This window comes from Corvus kubaryi, unplaced genomic scaffold (genome assembly GCF_017639235.1).
Source record: "Corvus kubaryi isolate FWS band 111438036 unplaced genomic scaffold, C.kubaryi_AGA036_p1.0 64947, whole genome shotgun sequence".
Taxonomy (NCBI): Eukaryota; Metazoa; Chordata; class Aves; order Passeriformes; family Corvidae; genus Corvus; species Corvus kubaryi.
Window position 1 is genome coordinate 1 of NW_024581630.1, and position 21707 is coordinate 21707.

Consider the following 21707-nt stretch of genomic DNA (forward strand, 5'->3'; position numbering starts at 1 on the left):
CAGAAGTTTGATTTGTGTTACAATGGGACGATTAGGAGAGGCAAATGTGAATTTTTTGTAAAAAAATTTGGAAGTTTTCTAGAACAGCCTTGCAAGGCTAACCTAAACCACCTGCTTATGATGCATCAACAGGCCTGTGTCAAAACCCACAAATTTCCATATGTTATCAAAGCTATGAAACCTCAAGGAAGACTCCCCATTAGCTAACTTTTGGCATTTGTGTGTCCCAGTGAGGAGGTCAGTTGTCTTAAATCTCACTACGGTCAATGTGGCAACAGAGGTCCTTCCAAAGGGCAAATCAGAACTAATCTAAGTGCTCTCATTCTCTGAAGGAGTTTCTGATACCAGAAACTAATATTAGATGCCTAATGTTAGGCAATATGATCACATCCCTCAGTGAAAATGTCAAATGAAGTGATAAAGATCCCCTTCCTATAAATAATATCTTAATTTTTTCTCTGTACAGGGTATTGTTTATTTAGAGAGTGCTGGGACAGTAGGACTACAAATGAGTAGCAAAAGTATAAATTAGTGTTTTGGAAAAATACATTACTTTCATCCTCAAGAGAAGGGGAACCTTTAAAGAATTGTGGTGAGACCAAGCATAATGACACCCAGTGTTGTACCTTTGTCGCCATCTGTGAATCTCACCCCAGCTCACAACTGTCTATTAAGACTGGTCTCTTGAATGCCTATATGCTCAGTTTCCCCCAGGGTGGAGGCACATCTGACACTTTCCACTCCAAACTCCTTTGTAATTGAGGAGAAATAAAACCCTGTACCCCATCATCCCGGCAGCCTTCTCTGAAGTTCTCCATCTTTCTATACTCATTGGTTTAACATGTCAAGAAAATCAAATACTCCTTTCAAAAACCTGTTAATTCATTCATGAAGACATGTATTATTTAAAAGCCACATATTTGAGTAGATGCAGTTTTCAAGACTATTATTCATTTCTAGGCTGCATACAGTCCTGGTCAATTTATATTCTATGCTGCTTTCTTGCTTAATTAGTTCCTCTTGTTTTGGATGCTTTCCCTTCTGTATTGTTGTAACCAGGAAAAATATGCTTTTCTCCTTTTCTTTGTAAACTGTGTAAGCCAAGGTCATCAGTAAGCTGGCCATTGCTTTTATTTCAATTATACTCTCCTGAGCCCAGTCCCACTAGAACAGGAAGTACCTAGTGATAATCAGCAGGGGTTGATTCTATGTTGTCTATTTTCTACCTTTTAGATTATTTCTGTGTAGAGTCACGGAAAATACTAATTCCTAGAAATGAAAACTCCAGACAATTCATAGATAAAGATTTCCAACATTGATTGATTTTGTTTGCCACTATTTTAGGGTCATCAGTGAGACATGACCAGTGAAAACTAGGTTCAGCAGTGCCATACTTCTAATAAAAAAATTTTGACTGCTCACTTTTGACTGCTTCTCTTTCACACAGAGATTTAGCCTTCAGCTTTTTAGACATAAATAACCCCTGCACTGAGATGCAGACTCTGTATGGATATCATCTTGCACCTTTGTAAACTCTGGTGGGAAAGTTTTGTTCCAAAGCAGGTAAAAAATACCAGCACTGAACTCAGGGTGCAAAATGGCATTATCTTACCCATGCTAGTCATCAAATTCTTCCAAACTTATGAATAGGCATCTTGTCTGTTGGACAACTGACTTTTCTCCTCCAAGCAAGCATTGTGCTGGGACAGATGTTTTCCCATGTGCCTCAGCGTGGTCGCTGCAGTGACTATTCCTGGCTCTTTGATCTGGGGTGTTAGGGTGGCTCTACTGTCACCTGTCCTGGTGGCCAGGGGAGCAGAACAAACGTTCCCCTGACATAAGATGGAATTGAAGATATCAAAACCTGCTTTCCAGGGTGGAGACTCTGTTCCCTCATAGCTGAGGGCATGCTAACGCTACTCTCATAAAACAGAAAAGCAGCTCACTGACAGACAGCATTGTACTGCTCCATGCTCTCCCATCCAGGGGTTGTTTTACTGCTGCTCCATCTGTACAATTTCAAGCTAGACATAAAGTTCCAGTGCATGACCAATGCTGTTGAGTCTTTGGCCTCAATTGCTTCTTGATAGAGACACTGGGACCTGAGAGATAAGAGATACTTCTTCCTTCCCAAATCATTGACTGTGTCTGTACTTCCCCTTTCAACAGTAGTTTTTTCTCCTTTGTGCATGTACTGGATACCCTTAGTGTTTCTTGGCCCTTGCATTACATAACTTAGAGGCCAAGGGAAATCTACATTCCCTTTTCCAAAGCGAGCCATGATTGTTCTGACAGCCATGTTCTGTATGCAGAAAGTCAAAGCCAGCTAAGTTTTGATGGCTGAAATGTGCTTTCTTTGTGCGCAACTTACACATATTGAGGTGGTTCAGGTGTTTTTAATAGAACTATACTTCTCAGGATAGAGGTCAAAATATCTGGGGTGCATCTCACTGCTGTATGGCAATGTTTTACCTGGCCTAATATCATTACATTATACTACATGTGCACCCTTAGCTTCGGGGAAACACCTACCTGCACGCTGCACACCTTAATGTAAGGCAGATGAATCTCAGCCTGAGTGACACTAAGCCATATGTTGGGTAGGCTTTCTGTGAAGCAAGCCTGTAAAGCTTTGGAGAACACATCACTTTAAAATCAGCTTTTGTCTTAGTTTATTGACTTCTGCACATACACATGCGATTTTTCAAGAGGCATCCCTCTGAAAAGCTTTGAAACCGAAATCTCCACGTATGAGAATTACAAGTGTCATCATGTATATATACCAACTTGCACACACAGGTTTTCTTCTAACCAAAGGAAGAAAGTGACTATGAATATGCAATATTTTGAAATATTTCTTGCAAAGTTACATGAAATAAGTTTTTGAAAGGGATGAGGGGATGAATGCCATATAAATAGAATAATATGTACATTAAGCAAAGAAGATCTGAAATCTCCGTGTCTCTTACCTCTTGAAATTATAGAAGAAATATATTGATTTAAACCCGCTTTCAGGTAAATAAAATTTGGAAAAGCTTCTCAAAAAAGATTAGAGCAATCCTTTAACATGTAAAAAGCTTAGGCACAATGACAGGGGGATATTGCTGTGGTTATAACTCATCCTTCATAGCAGTTAATATTCATATAAACTAAATGTTCAGTCTGTTCATTACAGCTTTAATTCAATCATGTCACGTTGGTTTTACTATTTTGTTTATGTGCATTCTTCTAGTCCAAGACTTTTGTCACTGTGTTCATCTCATTAAATATGTGTACTTCCACTCAGTAAATATGGGTACTTTCAAAAATGATGCCTTGGTTTAGTAACAGATGCTTCTTAAAATATTTAGAATTTTAAAGTGTAAAGAAGCCATCAGTAGCATTCTGATTTGTGTGTAAATATTTATTTAGCACACATTCTGGCCAATGTACTGCCCTTGATTTTTGTGCAAAAGTTACAGTAACTTCAATGGATATTCTGAGCTCATGACTAGAGGAAAATATGGTTAATTCAGCAACCCAGCTGCTTTTATATCCCAGAATAGCAAGCAGTGCCTCTAGTGAAGGAGACGGTGAAATAGGAGACTTTGTGTCATTCTTAGCTTTCTGTTGCTGGGCTCACATTTGGGTAACAGCTCAAGTTAGACCAGACTCTGGACTATTCTAATTCTCTTCAGAGACTTTTAGCTAGGTTTCTGCCAGCTGAGGCAGAACAGTGATAAGAAGTTGAGACCAGTGGTCAGAAAGGCTCTAGCAATATTTGCTAAAAATCCCACGAGAGGCTTTTATGTGATGAAGTTTCTATGTGGAAAAAATGAATATGAAATAAATCTGTTTCATGGAGGAATTTCATCACTGAAATGATATTTTAAGGCAAATAATTTCCTTTCTGCAAGTGTTGGCATGAGAAGTGCTATAGAAATTTGGGTCTATTGCAGCATCATTGTAAAAGTACATTTTTGATCACATCTCTTTTCTCACAATAAAGAAAAAAATACAGAATGCAGACGAAACTGTAACGTATCTAATATGCAGCAATAAACTCAAGTCAGGAATTCTAAGATGCTGAGAGCTAGCTCCAGTCTCCTAAAGCTTTCATCCTTGCTTTTCTCTAGATTTTCTAGGTTTTTGCTAGACATTTCCATTAGCATGTCAGGGTTTTAAAGGAGTATAAAATGGCAATAAAACAGAACACCTACTAAAACCAGCAACTTCATATCAGTGTAATACCAAAAAATAATGTTTTGACTTTTAATAATTCCTTTTACTGAAAAAACCCTTCTACTGTAATATAAATGACAATATTACTCAACAAATCACTTTAGCTTATGAGCAAACAGACATTTTTCTTCTGCTAATTGCATTAGCATCAGACACATTATTCAATATCAGAGGGAACTCCTCTGGAGCTATTCTCACCACCCAAGTACCTGCTATTTTTTAGACCCAAAGTATAAAATACAAGATCTAGTACACTACAGCAAACAAGGTTTCCAAGATACTAATCCAAGGTTGCTCTCAGTGTCATGAAAAAATCTTAACATGTTTTCATCTTAAAAATTATCCTCAAATTGGCTGCTACACTTGAGGTGTCTAGATAGTTTAGCAGATTTCTACTTCATTTAGTAGGACTGTATTGTCACTAACAGGAATCTCTCTACTGTGTTTTCAGGATCATCTTAGAACAAAATAATAGAAATTGAGGAAATCATCTGATTTTCTGTAGTTCAGCAAGCTACTTCTGTAAACACATACTAGGGATTAAAACTCAAAAAAATGCACAGATAAAATAATGCCACTTTGCATCCAGATAGTGTTCTTCTTCATGCCAATAGGATTTGAGTGCAGTGCATTAGCAGTACAAAGGGGAGACACCATGCATTGCTGGCTTCTTTAGTTTAGGAACAGTCTTTTACTATTTTACATAGCAGTGGCCACATAATTCTGTTTCCCCTTCTTCACTATGTCAGCAAGGTACATTCCAATGCCACAGTGTCGCGGGTTCGGTTTGTAACCGGGCAGAAACACCAATTTAGTGTAGTGGTTTGGTCCAAAATACTCATTACTGTTTATCTGCTGTGAGATAAGAATTAGGAGAAATGCAAAACAGGCACCAAACTTGAAAGAATATGAAGAAGTTTATTAACAGACCTAAAAGAAGAAAAAATATTATACCACCTTCAGAACTCTCCTCCTCCCCCCACCTTCCTCCCTTCTCCCACTGACGATGTGAAAAGACAACCCTTAAGATGGTCAGTCTGTTTACCACTTCCATAATAACCTTGTTCAGTCCATTTAGAAAGAGAAGTCTCTTCTTGCTCATGCTATGAAAACATTATCACAACGAGACAGCCGCCCACTTCCAAATATCGTTCAGTCCATTTAGGAAGAGGAGTCTCTCTGCCTGCGTGTGAGTCCTTTCCCCCGACTTGCAGCTTTTCCCACAACTGCCTTCGAGGGTCCACTCTTGAAGTTTTTTGGGGTACAATTTTAAGGTTGAGCCGTTCAGAAACAAAAACAGAGGCCCTTCTCCTTCCCTGGGAGCAAAGGGTCTTCATCATCTTCATCTTTAGGACTATCTCTGGGAGCATCTCTACGGACTGAGGTTTTCTCCTTTCCCGTTCGGAGCAAAAGTCCTCATCTGGTTCATCTCTCCCTGTCCAAACTTCTCATGAAATTACAGCTGCGTCAGCATCTGCCTATCTCAGCGCAGGTGCTTTTGCTCACGAATTGAACACTCCACCCCCCATATCTTCATGAAATTACAACAGGATACTCTGATATATCATAGCTTCACAACAGAATTTCAGCTTTAAGCATCTCCTCTCTCTCTCTTCCCTCAGGTTTTCAGCTCTTCACAGCAATAAAAGGGTTACTCTCACCTCGACCTTGCAGCTTTGCAGCTGGAATGTTGAATTTTTCTTATCGAAGTGGAGAGGGGGGAGAGCCGAGCTGCTCCGGCTGCCCACGGCAAGGCAGTGGGGGGGGGGTTCCACGGCTGGAACAGGTCCATGGCTCCAGGATGGCCGTGGCCCGGCCCGGCCTGGCCCAGGCAGGGCCTGGCCGGGCCCGCTGGCCCCCACACGGGGCCCGCAGCCACCTGTCCCAGTGCCGGAAACGAGAGAGAGCTTGGAGGGGGAGTTTGCCTATTCTTAAATGTGGATCACAGAGGTGATCACAACTTTAAGTGGCTTAGAGAAGTGTCCATATTCAAACTGGCCAGCTGATAGGTTCTATCAGTTCCCAGAGGAAACTGTAAGCACCCCTTAGCAAGGACGTCCCTTCCGGGACTATGCTTGCTAACCTATGACACACAGGCAAAGCTGGACAGTCACCATATCCATGTGTTCTTAGTACCCTACACACCCAAATGACTTCGATGGAGAATGACAGGCCATGGTCTACATCATCTCCAGTCAGCTTCTCACATCTTCCTGCACTCACATCCTCAGGCACTACTTCACATGCCATGACAGCACATGAGCAACAACCAGCTCCATGACTCTTGGACTAGAAGTCACAGATGGGGTTTCACAGATCCATACCGATTGGCACCAGGGACACTGGAAGGACTCCAGTGAAGAGGAAAAATTTCAGCCACATATCCAATCATGTCAAGTGTGTAACAGTCAAGCCACACATTAGGATATCATGGGAGCAGTCAGGAACTGGAATGGCAGAGAACAGAAGTAAAACAGCATTCAGAGACCCACGATAACTCAGCATAGACATAATGACACTTTCATGTTAAAACAATAGTTTCTGAACAAGGAGATATCAATTAATTTATGAGTGATTTTGTTGTCATAAGACTGATTTCTCCTTCACTTGCATGGACTTTGAAGATTCACTTTTTTAACAGATGCTAAAAAAAATGCAGTTTAAAAGCTTCTTGACAGAACTAGTCATTATATGAAAAAATACAACTTATTTTCTTAACCTGGAGAAAGAACATTATGGGAGAGCACGGAAAAGTCACTTCTGTAATTTCAATTTTCCTTATGATAACTGCCTCTCAGACACATCTCATCCACAGCCATCAGACCATAAAAACAGGCTATTAAGTTAAAACTTACACTTTAAAGATCCACAAAACCTTGTGTTAGGAATATGAACCATTACCACTTTAGTTATTTAGGAGGTCTGGGAATTTTCAACATCATTACAAGATGGACCGAATCCATAGTCTTTATTGATTTAAGAGTCATCCAACTGTACTTAGGTAAGTGTTGCTCAAATGAGCTACTATTGAGAGATTATGACTTTTGGAGTTTTACATTTATACTAGGAGGCAGCCAGGAAAACTAAACATTAGATCCAGCATCTCAGTTTGAAGCCTAAGGTGTCATTAACTCCAATTAAGTTTCTTTTTTCTCTCTCCCATTTGCCTCACTAATTTTTCTTGTTGGCTCTGGGTGTGTGAGAGCAGACCACAGCTGAGTGAGAAACCCAGCATACAGTGAAAAGTAGTTACAGTGATTAAACAGTTTTTCTGTGGTTTATTATTGCTTTTTTTCCCTTCTGATTTTTTCTGTGGCCATATAAAGGAATATTTATATATGTATGTTTTGACTTTCTGCAAACCTTGTGTAGGGGTACAGCTGCCACCCACACACACCTCAGGCCACACTATGATCTCAGAAATGCTCCTCGGGCCTCGGCCTTGGCGAGCAGCACAGGGGCTGAGCTCCTCTTGAGCTTATCAGAAACACTGTCTCTTCCCAGGAACTTACGTTGTCTAACAAGCTCCTGTTTTTTTAATGAACAGCCTTGGAACCTTATTTTTCTTGCCTGCATAGCAATGCAAGTGGAACAATTTTTTGTTACCAAACTTTCAAAGAAAGTTACTGAGCTGAATTGCATCCAGGATGGAAAATAACTATGACTGAAGTCAACTCTCTAGCAACCCTATAAACAGCAGTCCTAAGTAAGACCCTTGGAGCTCTCCTGAACCACAGTGGGCTTCAACCAGCACTCGCCCTTGGAGTGGGACGGCTCTCAGCTGCTGAGCTCTCAGGCTTGCTATACTCTGAGGACTGCGCTGCACACTGCTTGCTGCCAGAGCCTGGGCTGATACCCCCACTCCTCAAGGCTCAGCTCTTTGCCCATTGAGAAGATGCAATAGCATCTGGCATGAGAACTTCACTGAACTTGAAGGAAGTTTTTCACCAGTATGTACCTTGAACATACTCCTTTAGGTCTCTGTGTGTGTGCGAGTGTGAATATACTACAGCAAATATACTATGAATGCTACTCTTGGATTCTTAAGTATGTTAAATTTGTGAGTTACTGTAGTGCTATATAAATTCTATAGAATCTTTGGTAAATTGTTTAAATTAAGTGCTGCTAAGTGCTGTTACTTTAGGCCTAAACTGTTGGTCAAATCTGGGGCTAAGCTTGGCAAGGGTCTCTCCTCTGAACCTTGTGACTCAGTGGGAGGGTCCCCCTCATTTCTTTTATCCTTACCCTTTCCCACCCTTACCCCTTTTCCATCACCAGCCTCCACAGAGATCATTTTAGGTTGATTTTAGTTATAGATTGATGTATTTTAGATTTTAGTTTGATTTTTGTCTGTGTGCTTTAACCATCTAATAAGTAGTAGAGTGAACGTTGCCAACAGACTTTGTTGTGCTTTCACTTTTACATTAAACCTGCTTTTGACAATACCTTTGCCAGTGATTCTTTGAGCCACCTAAAACACTCATTTGTGACACGCTGCAATGATAGTGCAGCACAAATATTTTAAAGGTATCCATAGCCACATCTTCTAGACAGAAAATGGATGATGTGATCAGTTAGTACTGCAGTTGCATAATTTGTCCTCAAAAAAATCCCTTTTACCTTTTTCTGCTTGTTTTAAAATATTTGACCCTTCTTCTATTCCACATAGAACAACCTCAGTGCTAAACCCATGGTATTGGAGAAGTTCTCCTCAGCAGGAGCTCATTGTTAACACAAGAGGACCCACTGCTTTCCTCTGCAGAATATGCTTTGGTTCTGCACAGTCTCAAAAAACCCCACTACTTCAGTACTATCAGATTATAAGTATTAGCCATCAGTTCATTCTAACAAAACCACAGGCAATGTTTCTGCCACCAAAGATACTTAAAAGATTGATGGCTTGAACTTGCCTTGAAGCATTATGGAAAATGACTGACATACTAATGAACAACAAAAAATGTTATTGTGAATACAGAGAAAACTGTTCTAACTCAAATTCTCAAAGATACTTGAAGAATTTTACAGTTAACTGCAAGACACAGGATTTCAACCTCAGGTTTTTTTCTCTCCTGACTCTTAGAAACCATTTAACCCCTTTCTAGCTAGCTTATGTAATAATTCCCCTAAAATCATGAATTTATACTGACACAAAACTTTTTATGATGGGATGGAGAGCCAGATAGACATTGTGGCTCTGAAATCCAAGCCCAAAGACTTCATTACTTTCCAAATTAATCAGACAGTAACACTTCCTGCAAATGTCTATTCATCCCTCAAAAATATCTTTTTGTATTATATTCCCTTCATTTTACTAAAATTGGTATTTTCAAAACATGACAATTTTGTTCTCTAAACAAAACTTCTCATTGCATTTTTAAATTACTAACTCCTTAAGAAAGATGTTATTATCTTTAAACATATTTATATTTTATAACAAAATCTGAAACCAAACCTATTGTTCTAACATTTAAAGTTAGTTATTTTGATTCACAGTCTTTTCTACATAATGGATGTTATATAGTTTCAAAACTCTGGTTTTCACATAAAACACACAATGAAAATACAATATAAATAAAATAGTTTATTACAGGTATTTTAAAAGAGCTCTACAATATGCTTTCAAAACATTTTATACAGCATTTTGTCTTTCAATATGAAACAATCCACATAGGGAGAAAAAAATCTCAATATATAACTAAAGTCATTATTAATGTACTGAATTTGTCTGTCATACAAAAAGCATAGTAACTACAGACTTGTTTCCAAGTATTTTTGCTGGTTTTATTCTTGCTGAAAATGGAAAAGAATAACATGTATGAAAATAATTTTGCCCTTCACTTCATATTCACCAAGTACTACAAAGTTCATGCCACTTCAAAAATAAAAAAAATCAACCCTCATTTCACTTAAATAAATATGGATCTATTTAAATACTGAAAACAATGTCATGTATCTTACAGATATGTTAATTTAGAAATAAGATTAAGAACTTCCGGTTTCAACTATTCAAAAGCTGCATAACAAAGGAAGTATCCTAAAAGGTAGTTTCTTCAGAGGAAAAAAAGAAGAAACAACTTCATTCTTGTTCGTAATGTATGAAGCTGCACTGCACTTACACTTCTGGCCAGCCCCATTGGCACAATGGGCAAAACCGTCTACTTACCAGGAAGTGTAACTACAGATTCTATTAATACAAAATCAGAATTACTTAATTTCAGCTAAAAGTAATTTTCAGTCTCTTTAATGTAATGAGAACACGACTTCCTGACAAAACTGCTCATCTGAGTTATTATCACATCTTAGAGAACATTTCTTTTACTGGTTCACTATGTATGCTAGAAGGAAAGGAGACTGAACAGATAGTAAGCCCATTTGTAATGTTAATGCTAATTTCTTGTCTTCTTTTCTTACACAAAAATAGCTCAGTGAAGTATGAATTGGCCAAAAATGCTAGAGAAGGCAAGGGATTTACAAGGAAGTGGAGTTAATGAAGTGGTAACATGGATTAATTGATTATAAATCCAATATTCTAGCATTGTCTCCATGTATTTTATATAAAAAGGGAAATGATCTAATTCCTCATGTATAGCTCTCCAAGCACATTACAAAGAAGTTATTTTTCCCTATCCTATAGAAAACAGAATGTTCTATAATGTCACATCAACATTCTTCTCATTAAACTTTCTCCCCTTTTTCTGCTCTCTTCTTTTTTTGTGTCTTTTATCTAAAAATAACCTTTTTTTTTTTTAAAGTACAGGATAAATACAGCAAGTGTTCTTTGCTTGCAACATATGGGGAGCCAGAAGAAACTAAAAGGACTTTTTCCTTATTCTCAAAATTACCTTTTTGTCTTTACTTTTCTGATAGTTACCACTGAACACAAAATACTATATGGGAAAAGGTAAAACTTTTAAACTATCTTATTCGTGGAACTCTGCAGATTGCTGCAACATTATTGATACAATACAAATGCATATTTATAAACGAATTTAGCCAAAGCGAATGCAAAGAGTGTATTTGTGGGCTTGCTGCATTTTTAAAAAAACAGCTCAACAGTAGTATCTCAAAAATTGTATCAAGTAGACAGTTCTGAAGACAGTAAATTAACTTCACCACGTCATCTCTGTAACAGGAAATATGATCCCCTTCGGTTAATTGTTTGGCCTAAGGGAAGTCTTTTATAATTACGCAACCAAAAAATTTAAAAATATGGTTTCATAGGACATTATTCAGTTTTGATAAAACTAATACATTCTCTGCTTGTTCCTCAGTGGAACTAAACTTTAAGCTCTCTTTAAAGTGAGTAAGGTGGTGTCTTTTCAAATGTGGGGCCTGTCTGAATTTTCTTCCACAAACTAAACATTCAAATGGCTTCTGTCCAGCATGCATTAGGTGATGTCTTTCAAGCTTAGAAGGAGATTTGAAAGTTTTGAAGCAGATACTGCATTGATACAATTTGTTAACAACTTCACTTTTTTCAGTACCTTCAGAAAAATCATGCCAATAGCTGTAACAGCTTTGCTCCGTTTCCAACAATTTACTGCACAAATATGGCTGTGGGTTTCTACTGCTGGTGTCAAGAGCAAAGTCCCCTGACTCGATTTCAACTTTGATTTCAGCTGCTTGGTTTGACTGAATCAGCTCAAATTCTTGAAAGCCAGATGCCTGTGAAGGTGTTTGAGAGTAACCTGAATAACCCACAGGCTGAGAAGACTTAAATGCAGTGTTATCTCCCTGATGATTGAAAAGTTTGTTCAGGTTTTCAAATTCTACCTGGCAAACGGGGCTTTTACAGGGTCTCTTTTCAGTATGGGTGAGCTGATGTCTTTTTAAGTGAGCTGACTGTCTAAATGTCTTCCCACAAACATTACAGCCAAAGGGCTTTTGTCCTGTGTGTATAAGATAATGTCTTTGAAGTTTGGATGAAGATGGAAAAATTTTTTCACATCTGTCACATTTACACACTTTGTGTCTGTTATGTATATTTTTAGCAGAAACTGTAAAAGCACAGTGAAGTACTTCTGGTTTATCAAAGAAACTATCATTTGATGAACCATAAAAAGCATCATCTTTATTATCCAGTGAATCATCGACGTTTAACATGCTTTCACCAGGAAGCACACCTTTTAAATTACTGCCCAAGTCAGGAGGTTGTGGGTACTCTTGCCAAGATAATGGCACAGCAAACGTTCTTTTCATCTGATTACAAACTGACTTGTGCATGTCATGCCTGCTCTGGCAATCCTTGGACGGTTTAGTGGACACATGCTGATCACAACGCTGATCTCTAGGTGCAATCAGGTCAGGACTTCTAACGTGACCTGATTTTATTTTTTTTCTGTCACCCAGAGAAAAATCTGTTGCCTTTCCTCCAGTATGCTTCAGTTTCATCAGGGTCTTATTTTTCCTGTTGACTGTGTGTCTGCATGCTGTTGTACCATTATTTGAACTTCTGCTGTCTCTTGAATAACAACATTTGTGCAACTTTAGAACATGCTCTGTTTCAAAACACTGCTCACATGCTGGGCACTGAAAGGGTACAATATAAATTGAGTGCACATCATGTGGGTCATTCTCCTGTGACTTGTGTGTGTCAGCATTCTCAAAACTATCCCTCTTTCCTTCCAACAGGTTGTGTGGTCTGGGATATTTAAGAGCCTTTGCTTTGCATACAATATTGTGGAAAGTCTTATTTCTGGCATGGAGCTGTTTATGCTTCATGAGTTTGCTCTGTATTTTAAATCCCTTTTGACAAAAACAGCACTGAAAAGGCCTTTCTTCTGTGTGTGTGAGCTGATGAATTTTCAAGTGTGTTGACTGTCTGAAAGATTTGCCACATGAAGAACACTTAAAAGGTTTCTGGCCAGTGTGAATAAGGAAGTGTCTTTCTAGCTTGGATCTTGATGGAAATGTCTTGTTACATGATCCACAAGTGTGAGTTTTCTTCTTTCTCCTTCTGGCACCATGTAGGTGATCTGACTTGAGACACTGATGCAGCATCCATCTCTCTTCAGTTGTAAAAGGTTTCCAGCACACAGAACAATGAAATGTGCCACAAGCAGCCCTGTCTTCCTCAGAATTCACATAGGTTTCTGCTTCCTTTGTATCACTCTCATAATTTTCATTATGAAGCTGCTGATGCTTTAAGAAAGTGATTACATTTCTGAAGTTTCTGTAACAAACAATACACTTAAAAGGCAGATTATGGGTTAACTGATGCCTCTCCAGGTGGACTAGCTGCCTAAATGTTTTATTGCATACATGACATTCAAATGGCTTTTGACCAGTATGTATGAGATAATGCCTAGCTAATTTTGACGGAGTTTCGAACTGTTTATAGCACATGTCACAAATATACGGCTTTTTCTTGGGTATCTTGACAGCTGTTACACAATGCTGAACTTTTAACATTTTTAAAGGGCAATTACACCTCGCCTACTCTTAATTTCTTCAGATAGGTATTTCAAGTGAAATTGAGTGCACACTAAGATGGAAAGCTGTAGAAGCAGCAAATTTTCTTAGGAGAGAGATTCTTAAATTCCACAGGTCCCTAAAATAAGAAAGAGAGTATTATTTAGCCTATATTAATAAATAATTGCCCAAGTTTGCCTCTTGTTTTCTACATAAGATACCAAAAGTATCTAGATTAGCATACTCTTGATTTAATTTAGCTTAAAATACTTTCCTTGTAACAGAGTAATCACTAGTTATATGATGCAGAAAAACTAGATTACTTTCCAGAAGAAAAACAAGTTTAAGTCATCTGTGCTATAAATGCATGTTCTTCCAAATACACAGTTCAGCTACATTATATTCATTAAAAAAAACTTCAAGAACTTATTGTAATAAATGTCTTCCATACAGCAGTAATTCTAACTCCCAAATATAATATTTATGAAGATGGGAGAAAAGAGAAGAACTAAGATTTCTTGCGCTTCAGAAATACGTTAAATAAATGCAGTGTTAGTAAGAAGAAAAACACTTAGCTTCAATATATTGTTAAATTTACTATTCACGTTTCTGCATCTTATCAACTGTATCTAGCAGTATAATCAATTTTGATTTCTCTCAAAATGGCAAATGCTGGAGCCAGTCAGCAAGAGCAACACACTAGTCATAAACTATAACCATAACAAAGACAACTCCTAGAACATGAGAAAAAACAGAGGTTATGTTCGCTAACTCATTATAAAGCTAGAATATCAGAGTTGTGATACCTAACCATGCATATACTGGGACATCATCATGAATACCAAGGTAGTTCTCATAATTAATCATCATTATTGTTTCAGTCTAAACCAAAACAATTAAATTATTTTCTTTGAATTTTCGACTGATGGAACACAATTGGGAAAGCTACTGTGTCTCAGCTCAATGACTTACAAACAAAAAAAAATAATTTGCAAGCTCCTGACTGTATGACAAGTTATTAAAATATTCATAGGAACTGCTAGAAACTACCCCAACCAAACATTTCGCCCAAGCCTTCCACTGTGAGGCCAACCCACATTTAGACAGCCTCCAAAGTGGTCTTAAAAACTTCCAGTGAGGATGTTCCTTAACCTCACCAGGGCTCCTGCTTCAGTGTGTCACCTTCTCATGAAGATTTTCCTTGCACTCAGCTGAGCCTTTCTTTACTACAAAGTTACTGTCAGTGTTCCCTGTCACAACTTCAGGTATTCAAAGTCTGCTTTCTCCCCTTTTGTTTCAAAAATACAAAAATTCTGGGGTTTTCTAAGTATTGCTTTTAATTCCACAAGAAAGAAAGAAAGAAAAAAAAAAAGATTGGTGTTTTTAATAATCTCTGGACTACTTTCAATTGATCACTTCATTCCTAAATTGCAGCATCTAAGATTAAGTATTCCAGTCCACAAGCATAGTACAAACAACAGAATAAAAACACCTCTACAATATTACCAATATAAAAGAAAACAGATGAAGGGAGCAAACTTTAAAGCAAGAGCGTAACAGCACTTGTGAGCTGTAGCATCAAACTACCACAAATTATAGTTAGTAGAAATGTCTCGTCCATCTCAAAGTTATTACAAGTTGCATATTCATTCAATGTACCAGCAGAATAAAAAATTAAATTCTTCAGTGTCTCCAAAACCTGTCACTACACAAAGTTAGTCCTTATTTTAAAAAAATTTCAGAAATCTATTCAAAGTAATTGCAAAGAATAAAAGCCTACTGCAATTTAAAGCACGTTACAATGAGATTCAAGAGCCATGCACAAAGGCTGAAAATATATGGTGAATCAAGGTTTTTCTTAAGCTTAATGGAAAGAAAACCTGGTCATTGAGGTAGAATTGTTCCACCCGTAACAGATATGTTCCTATATAACTGTGGGCTTTAATAAGGAACATATGGATGTCCACCTTAGATGTGATTGTCACTACACTAAGGAGTTCCTTAATCTCACTGCAACACTTCAAGATAGATAAAGCAGTTGAGAAAGTAAACTTTTCCTTTCCTGTTCTCTTTTCCTGTAGAATTTTAGCAGTTACTCAGTTTCAGTCTTTTTCTGAAGATGCAAGAAAACACAACACTTTTAGGAGACCCCCTTTTCCTCCCAGTTCTTGTCACATCATGTGAAAGCTGGGAGTTTAGAGAGAGTAAGTGTGTGACACCAAATGCTTTCTAGTTTGTGCTACCATGAAGCTAAAGACAGGCAGGCTGAGAAAAGGAGAAAAGATTCTCTGCTGTGCTGAGTTTCTGTGCAGCTCAAGGCAGCCTCCATTAGCAGGGAAAGAAAACCTCCTGAGGAAGAACTGTAAAGAGTGATGAATTTCCGTTAACATACTGTCATACAGATCTAATTTACACACCAGGAAAATGCTCAAACACTACAGTGACATGCAAAGAAAAAAAGTCCAAAGTAAGAGACAGCTGTGGCATATTACACAAGGGATTTTGTATTTAGCTTATAAATTTTTTAAAATTCTATCTGGTGAATGAGGAAAATGCTCTGTAGTACAAGGTGTCAAAAGCAGAGTAGAGCTTCTTGCTGTGATCTTCTTGCCCTGTGAAGGACTGAAGGCTCAGATAAGCTAAACTAAGGGGATGCAAGGGAAGGAGAAAGGAGCCAAGATGGGCATTACTGTGTGGCCCAAATATATTTTCAAATCCTATTTACTAAGGACAGGCTTCCCCACATCTATTTCAGGGTGCTCTGTGCTTTGGACAGCTAAGGAATAAACATGCTGCTGCTAAAGATCAAACAGCAAAAGACAAGCTTGGAATATTGCTTCCTGCTAGCCTTGAAAGTACACAGGCTTGTCCTAATTAAGAGTTAGAAAATGTACCTCCCTATGTGATAAGGATTTAGTTTATGGCAAAAGTCCAATTTAATATTAAACTGACACTACTTTTCATCTTGGCTGCAAGGTCATGCAGAAAATATAATCAAGAAGTTATGTAGGCCATTGAAAGTTCAGAGAGGACCCTCCTAACTAACTGTTTCCTTAATATTACAGATGGCAGCAAGCTGCAACAAAATGAAAACATGATGGAAGAAAATTCTGAATTCTAATCTGGTCTTAACTAATCAGAAAAGTTTGCACTGTGGTGTTTTGGGTTTTTAAAACAAAACAAACAAAAAGCTCCAACAAAAAAGCAAACAACCAACCAGGAAGGGCACTTTAATAAGGATAAAAGCAAGATCTTCAATTTAGGACAGAATAATCAACTGGAAGGGGATATCTTACTAGGTTATAGTGCAGAAAAGACCTAGAGTCTAAGTTGGAACAGAAGGTGAATATGCCAAAGGCTACCACCCATACCAGGATGGGTGAACAGATGTAAAGCTTTGAGAGGACATAAATCATCCTTATTACTTACTTACTACTGTTTAGAACTCAGCTGGAGTAGTCTATCCAGTTTTAAATACTTCCCTTCAAATCGAGTCAAACATATGAACTGATTGGAATGAATTAATTCAGAGAAGAGAATCAAGAATGATCTGAGCTTAAATGCAAAATATAGAAAAAAAGATTAAAGTAACTGGGAATATTTAAGTTAAAAAAGAGGAGACGCAATTTAAAAAAATAACACACATACCCCCTGCAAAACAAAGCAGAAGAATCACTTTTAAGGAAAACAGAAATAAGCTGTTCCCCAAACCATTTACTGTTGTGAATGAAACTGGCTTCAAATTACAGTAGAAAGAATTCAAGTGTATTATTGTCCTTACAGCTGCAAAGTGTTTCTCAATGAGCATACAAGTAAGTTATGTAGGGGGATTGCTCTGCCTACATCAAAGGTCTCCAAAGAAGGTTGTACAAACACTTCTCAAATTCCCACACCCATACAGCTGACCCTATACAAGATAATGTATTCCTGCTTGTTTTTTGGTGACTCGTTATTGTAATTCAAAACAGGTCATTTAGGAATTCAAAAGTCAATATATTTCAAAATTTACCAGGCAGGATTCTTCTGCATTATTGTATCTTCAAATCCTTGAGGCATGCTAATGCTTATAATTTCCCAGAAACAATTATATAAGGAAACAAATTATAATAATAGATGTGTGAAGAAACATAAGGTGCCTCCGGTAACACTAATGACACAATAAGAAAGTGAAAATCTAGCTACTTATTTATGAAACATAGCATGCCAGAGAGAGAGGAACCTGAATACCAAGACAAACATGTTGCCTGCTGGATTTCCTCACCAGCTCTCCCGAGAGAAAAGTTTAGATTGCTACAATGGGGGAACAAATCACACCAGAAATGGAACCTTCACTCGCCAGTTATGCAGAAATCAACATCAGGCATTACGGCTCCTCAAAGCTAACACTCTTCATTCTCCTCTGTTTTCCTTGTAATTTTCCTATACACTTCCTGAAGCAAACCGAAGTGAAAGATGTATGATGGTGAAGCACGGCTGGTTTAAGAACAAACCTACGTTCTGCTTCAGGGGCCTGAGACCTCTGGGACTGACACCAACACTTCCCCAACACGACACACGTAAATGCAGTTAGAAACCTAAAATCAGGTGGCGAGGCGGCCCTCACGGACAGCAGACTGCGCACAAACACACACATATATACACTCATACGCATATACACACATATACACACCCCACGGGGCGGCTCTCCCTCGGCGCACAGCGGGTCCCTGCTGGGCCCGCGGCCGCCCGGCCTCGCCGCGCCGCTCCCCCGCCACAGCCCGGCCGCCGGGGCCGGGCTCGGCCCAGGGGAAGGGCGGGGACCAGGCGCGAAGAAGGGAGCGACCTGGAGAAGCAGCTACCGCACCTCCACCTTCCTCATCTCTCCCGGGATTGCTGCCGCCTAAACTCTTCCCCCCGGATGGCACCGGGACAACGGGAAACCCGGTCCGGAGCTTTCCGTTCCCCCGCGCAATCCGGCCCCGCCCGCCGCCGCTGCTGGGCCGGAGCCGGAGCCGGGGCTGGAGCCGGGGAACGTGGCCCTGGCTGCATTTATGCCCAGGCAGAAAATGCCCCCGGCTCTGCTGATGAATTTTTAGTTGTTGTAGCACATTGTTCCCTACAAATAAGACGCATTTTCTACTTCAGCGCCCTAAAAGCAAATAACCAAATCCCGGTGTTTGCCGGGTCGCAACTAAAGCACGATGGCAAGGTTATACTCCTGTTGTGTGTTAAGCGCACCGTAAAGCCAAACCTACTGGCCTAAAAGGCTAGGAAATGGTAGCTGGAAGGGAATGGGAAAAGAGACGCTTGGCCGGGAATTCTGAAAACACCTTCAATAACACGCGCACACAAAAGAGCCCGGTTTGCCGCCTCTGCAGCAGAGAGGGATCGAACAAGCGCAGGAGCGCGTGCGCCGGAGGACGGACGGGTGCCCTGCAGCAGTCACATCTCCCTTGGCGGCCGCAGCTTGGCTGAGGTTACCTCAGGGGAATGGCAACCAAAGGACTGAAGACATACAGAAAAAGATAGAAACCATTTACAGCATCTACAGTTGGGTCCTGCATTCAGTTCAGGGGTCCCTGGCACAAGACAAGCAAGGACCTGCTTGAGCAAGTCCAGAAGAGGGCACAAAAACCATCAAGGAGCAGGAGTACCTCTCCCATGAAGACACACAGAGAGTTGGGGTTGTTCAGTCTGGAGAAGAGAAGGCTCTGGGGAGACCTTACTGCAGCCTTCCTGTGCTTGAAGGAGGCTTGTGGGACTTTCCAAGGTCCGTAGTGACAGGACAAGGAGCAAGAGTTTTAAACTGAAAGAGAGTAGATTTAGATTGGACATAAGGAATAAATATTGCACAAATACGAGTGGTAGCACTGGAACAAGTTGCCCAGAAGCTGTGGATGCCCCATCCCTGGAAGTGTTTAAGGCCAGGCTGAATGGACTTTAAGCAATCTGGTCTAGTGAAAGATGTCCCTATCTACAGCAAGGGGTTTGATAATCTGGGTTTGGTCCCTGCCAAACCAAATCACTCTATGATTCTGTGATTCTGCTTCATAAAAGAACATGCAAATGGCACAGCAAAGTGTAAGAGATTCATTGTAAATGCCTGTTAATAAAACACAAGGACATGGATGAGGCTGGTTACGTTGTCCCCATTGGGACAGAGAATTTCTAGTCACTAGACTTTTGACTTAGCCACCTGCATTTACAGCTCAATATGGACTCTATTAGTCAAATCTTAAACTCTTTATCGAAAGCACATAAAGACAGATTACAGATTTTTTTCTATTTTTTAAAAATTTATTATTTTAAGGTATCTGCCATATCCCAGGAATTACAGAGGACCAGTCTTGTATGCTTTCCTCTTTCCTTTAAAAAAAAAGGACAACTCATCAAACCCCACCTTTTTAAATATCGGATAATTGATTTGACCATCTTTGTGAGTGAAATTGCAACACTGAAGACAAAATAAGTAATTCCCTGACATAAAGTTTATAAGAGGATTATTTTTTCATATAGACACATTTTCCTAAGAGCTTTGCTTATTTTCTTTTGTTCATGCAGACTGAAATTAAACAAATAATTATTTGCACGTGCAGCAATCATTTCTTAGAAAACCGTGACTGCCAGCTCACTCATCTTTTTTCAGTTGTCCTTTTACTGAGACTCCATGTCTGTACAAAAGATAAAGCTAGGATCTGACTCTTAGCAGGAAGAACAGAAGAGGGCAGAACCAACAAAAAAATCAAGTATGTAAATTAGTAAAGTTTTAAAAAGGCTGTGGTAACTAATTCTTTCTGCTCTGGGTGTTAAGCCCTCTCTCCCAGTCCTACTGGGAATTCAAGTAGAAATCATCTATTCTGAGGAAACTCCAAACAACTGCTGTATATATAAAAAAGTAATTGTTTAGTCATGAATGTTGTGTACATCAATGAAAGAGAAGTTGGCAGCATTTACTAGCCTAAGGATAATTTTGTAGGCCCTGGTGTCTCTGAAGAACTGTCCTTGAGATACCTAGAAATGTCCTTTTCTGATACCTAGAAAAAAATGTCTGTAGAACAATCACTACTTCTTAGCTTAGCAATGTTAGAAATCAAATCATTCTCATTGCCAGTGGTATAAATAACATCTGACCTAGTTTACAACACACAAGCCAAATTTTAACACTACAGAACAAAATTTATTTCCATTTAAGCTGAAATGCTCGAGCAAACAGCTTAGCTAGTGTTAATTGTTGCTTCAGTAGCATATAGTCAAGTATTAACCTCCCTGAAAGGGAGCCAAGTCTTGTGGTTAAAATGGGGATTGGGACAGCCTAGAGCTGAAAGCTTGGTAACACTATATGACCACAGGGAAGTCACTTAGGCTTATAGATGTCAATCCCCTAGCTATAAAAAGTGCATAGTAATTGCCACATGCATCTCATAAAGCTATTCAGAAATATTATTCATCATTTAATAACTGCAGATCATCTAAATATATATATATTTCTTTCTAAAGCATCTGTTTAATTTTAAAGTCTATCCAGCCTTAGCAGCCTGCTCATGAAACCTCTGGACTGGTCTGAAGCAAGTACACAAGCAGCTGAGTTCTGCATGTGCCTGGTAGCAAACTAGTGTAGCAGGCCCACAGCTGGTGTAGATTGTTGTAGCTCTCTTGATTTTAATGAAGCTGTTGCAATAAATACCAGCTGAGAATATTTTTGTGTAGTTCTGGAAGTTAACAGAAAGTATAATTTTTGGATTATATATTCAATCCTAGCTCAGTTGTAACAATACAGGTGAATTCATTCACTATGTTTTTGTAGAAAACACTGCAAACACATGGAGTCAATTATATGTTTTTACGACGCCAAAGGAATAATAGGCAGGCTTTGTAGGAAATCATGTTGCAACATTGCAGCAACAATGCAAGACCTCCTAGGAGTGGAAAGTGGATTTATTTTAAATCAAAACTGATTTCAGCCGTTCACTTATGCCTTCTTTCCACATCTCACTTGTGGATATGTCTTTTTGTAACCTGAGCATGCTTATTTTCCCACTTCAGCAAGTCATTGGGATTTACTCGCTGCCCTTTCCCTCATCTTGTGTGCTTCAAAG

The 21707-nt window shown here is 39.0% G+C and overlaps 1 protein-coding gene across 4 annotated transcripts in view; it reads right to left on the reverse strand.

Moving 5' to 3' along the window:
• Window positions 1-9782: 9782 nt before the first annotated feature.
• Window positions 9783-21707, reverse strand: part of LOC121672767 (zinc finger protein 770-like) — a 110371-nt gene continuing 98446 nt past the window's right edge. The window contains exons 1-2 of one of the 4 annotated variants that reach the window (XM_042045582.1): window positions 18476-18585; window positions 9783-13771 (exon numbers count right to left, since the gene is read on the reverse strand). In XM_042045582.1, the coding sequence (XP_041901516.1) occupies window positions 11437-13632 (2196 nt within the window). In that variant the 5' untranslated portion in view covers window positions 13633-13771; window positions 18476-18585 and the 3' untranslated portion in view covers window positions 9783-11436. The other 3 variants (XM_042045580.1, XM_042045581.1, XR_006018983.1) reach the window with 3 other exon arrangements.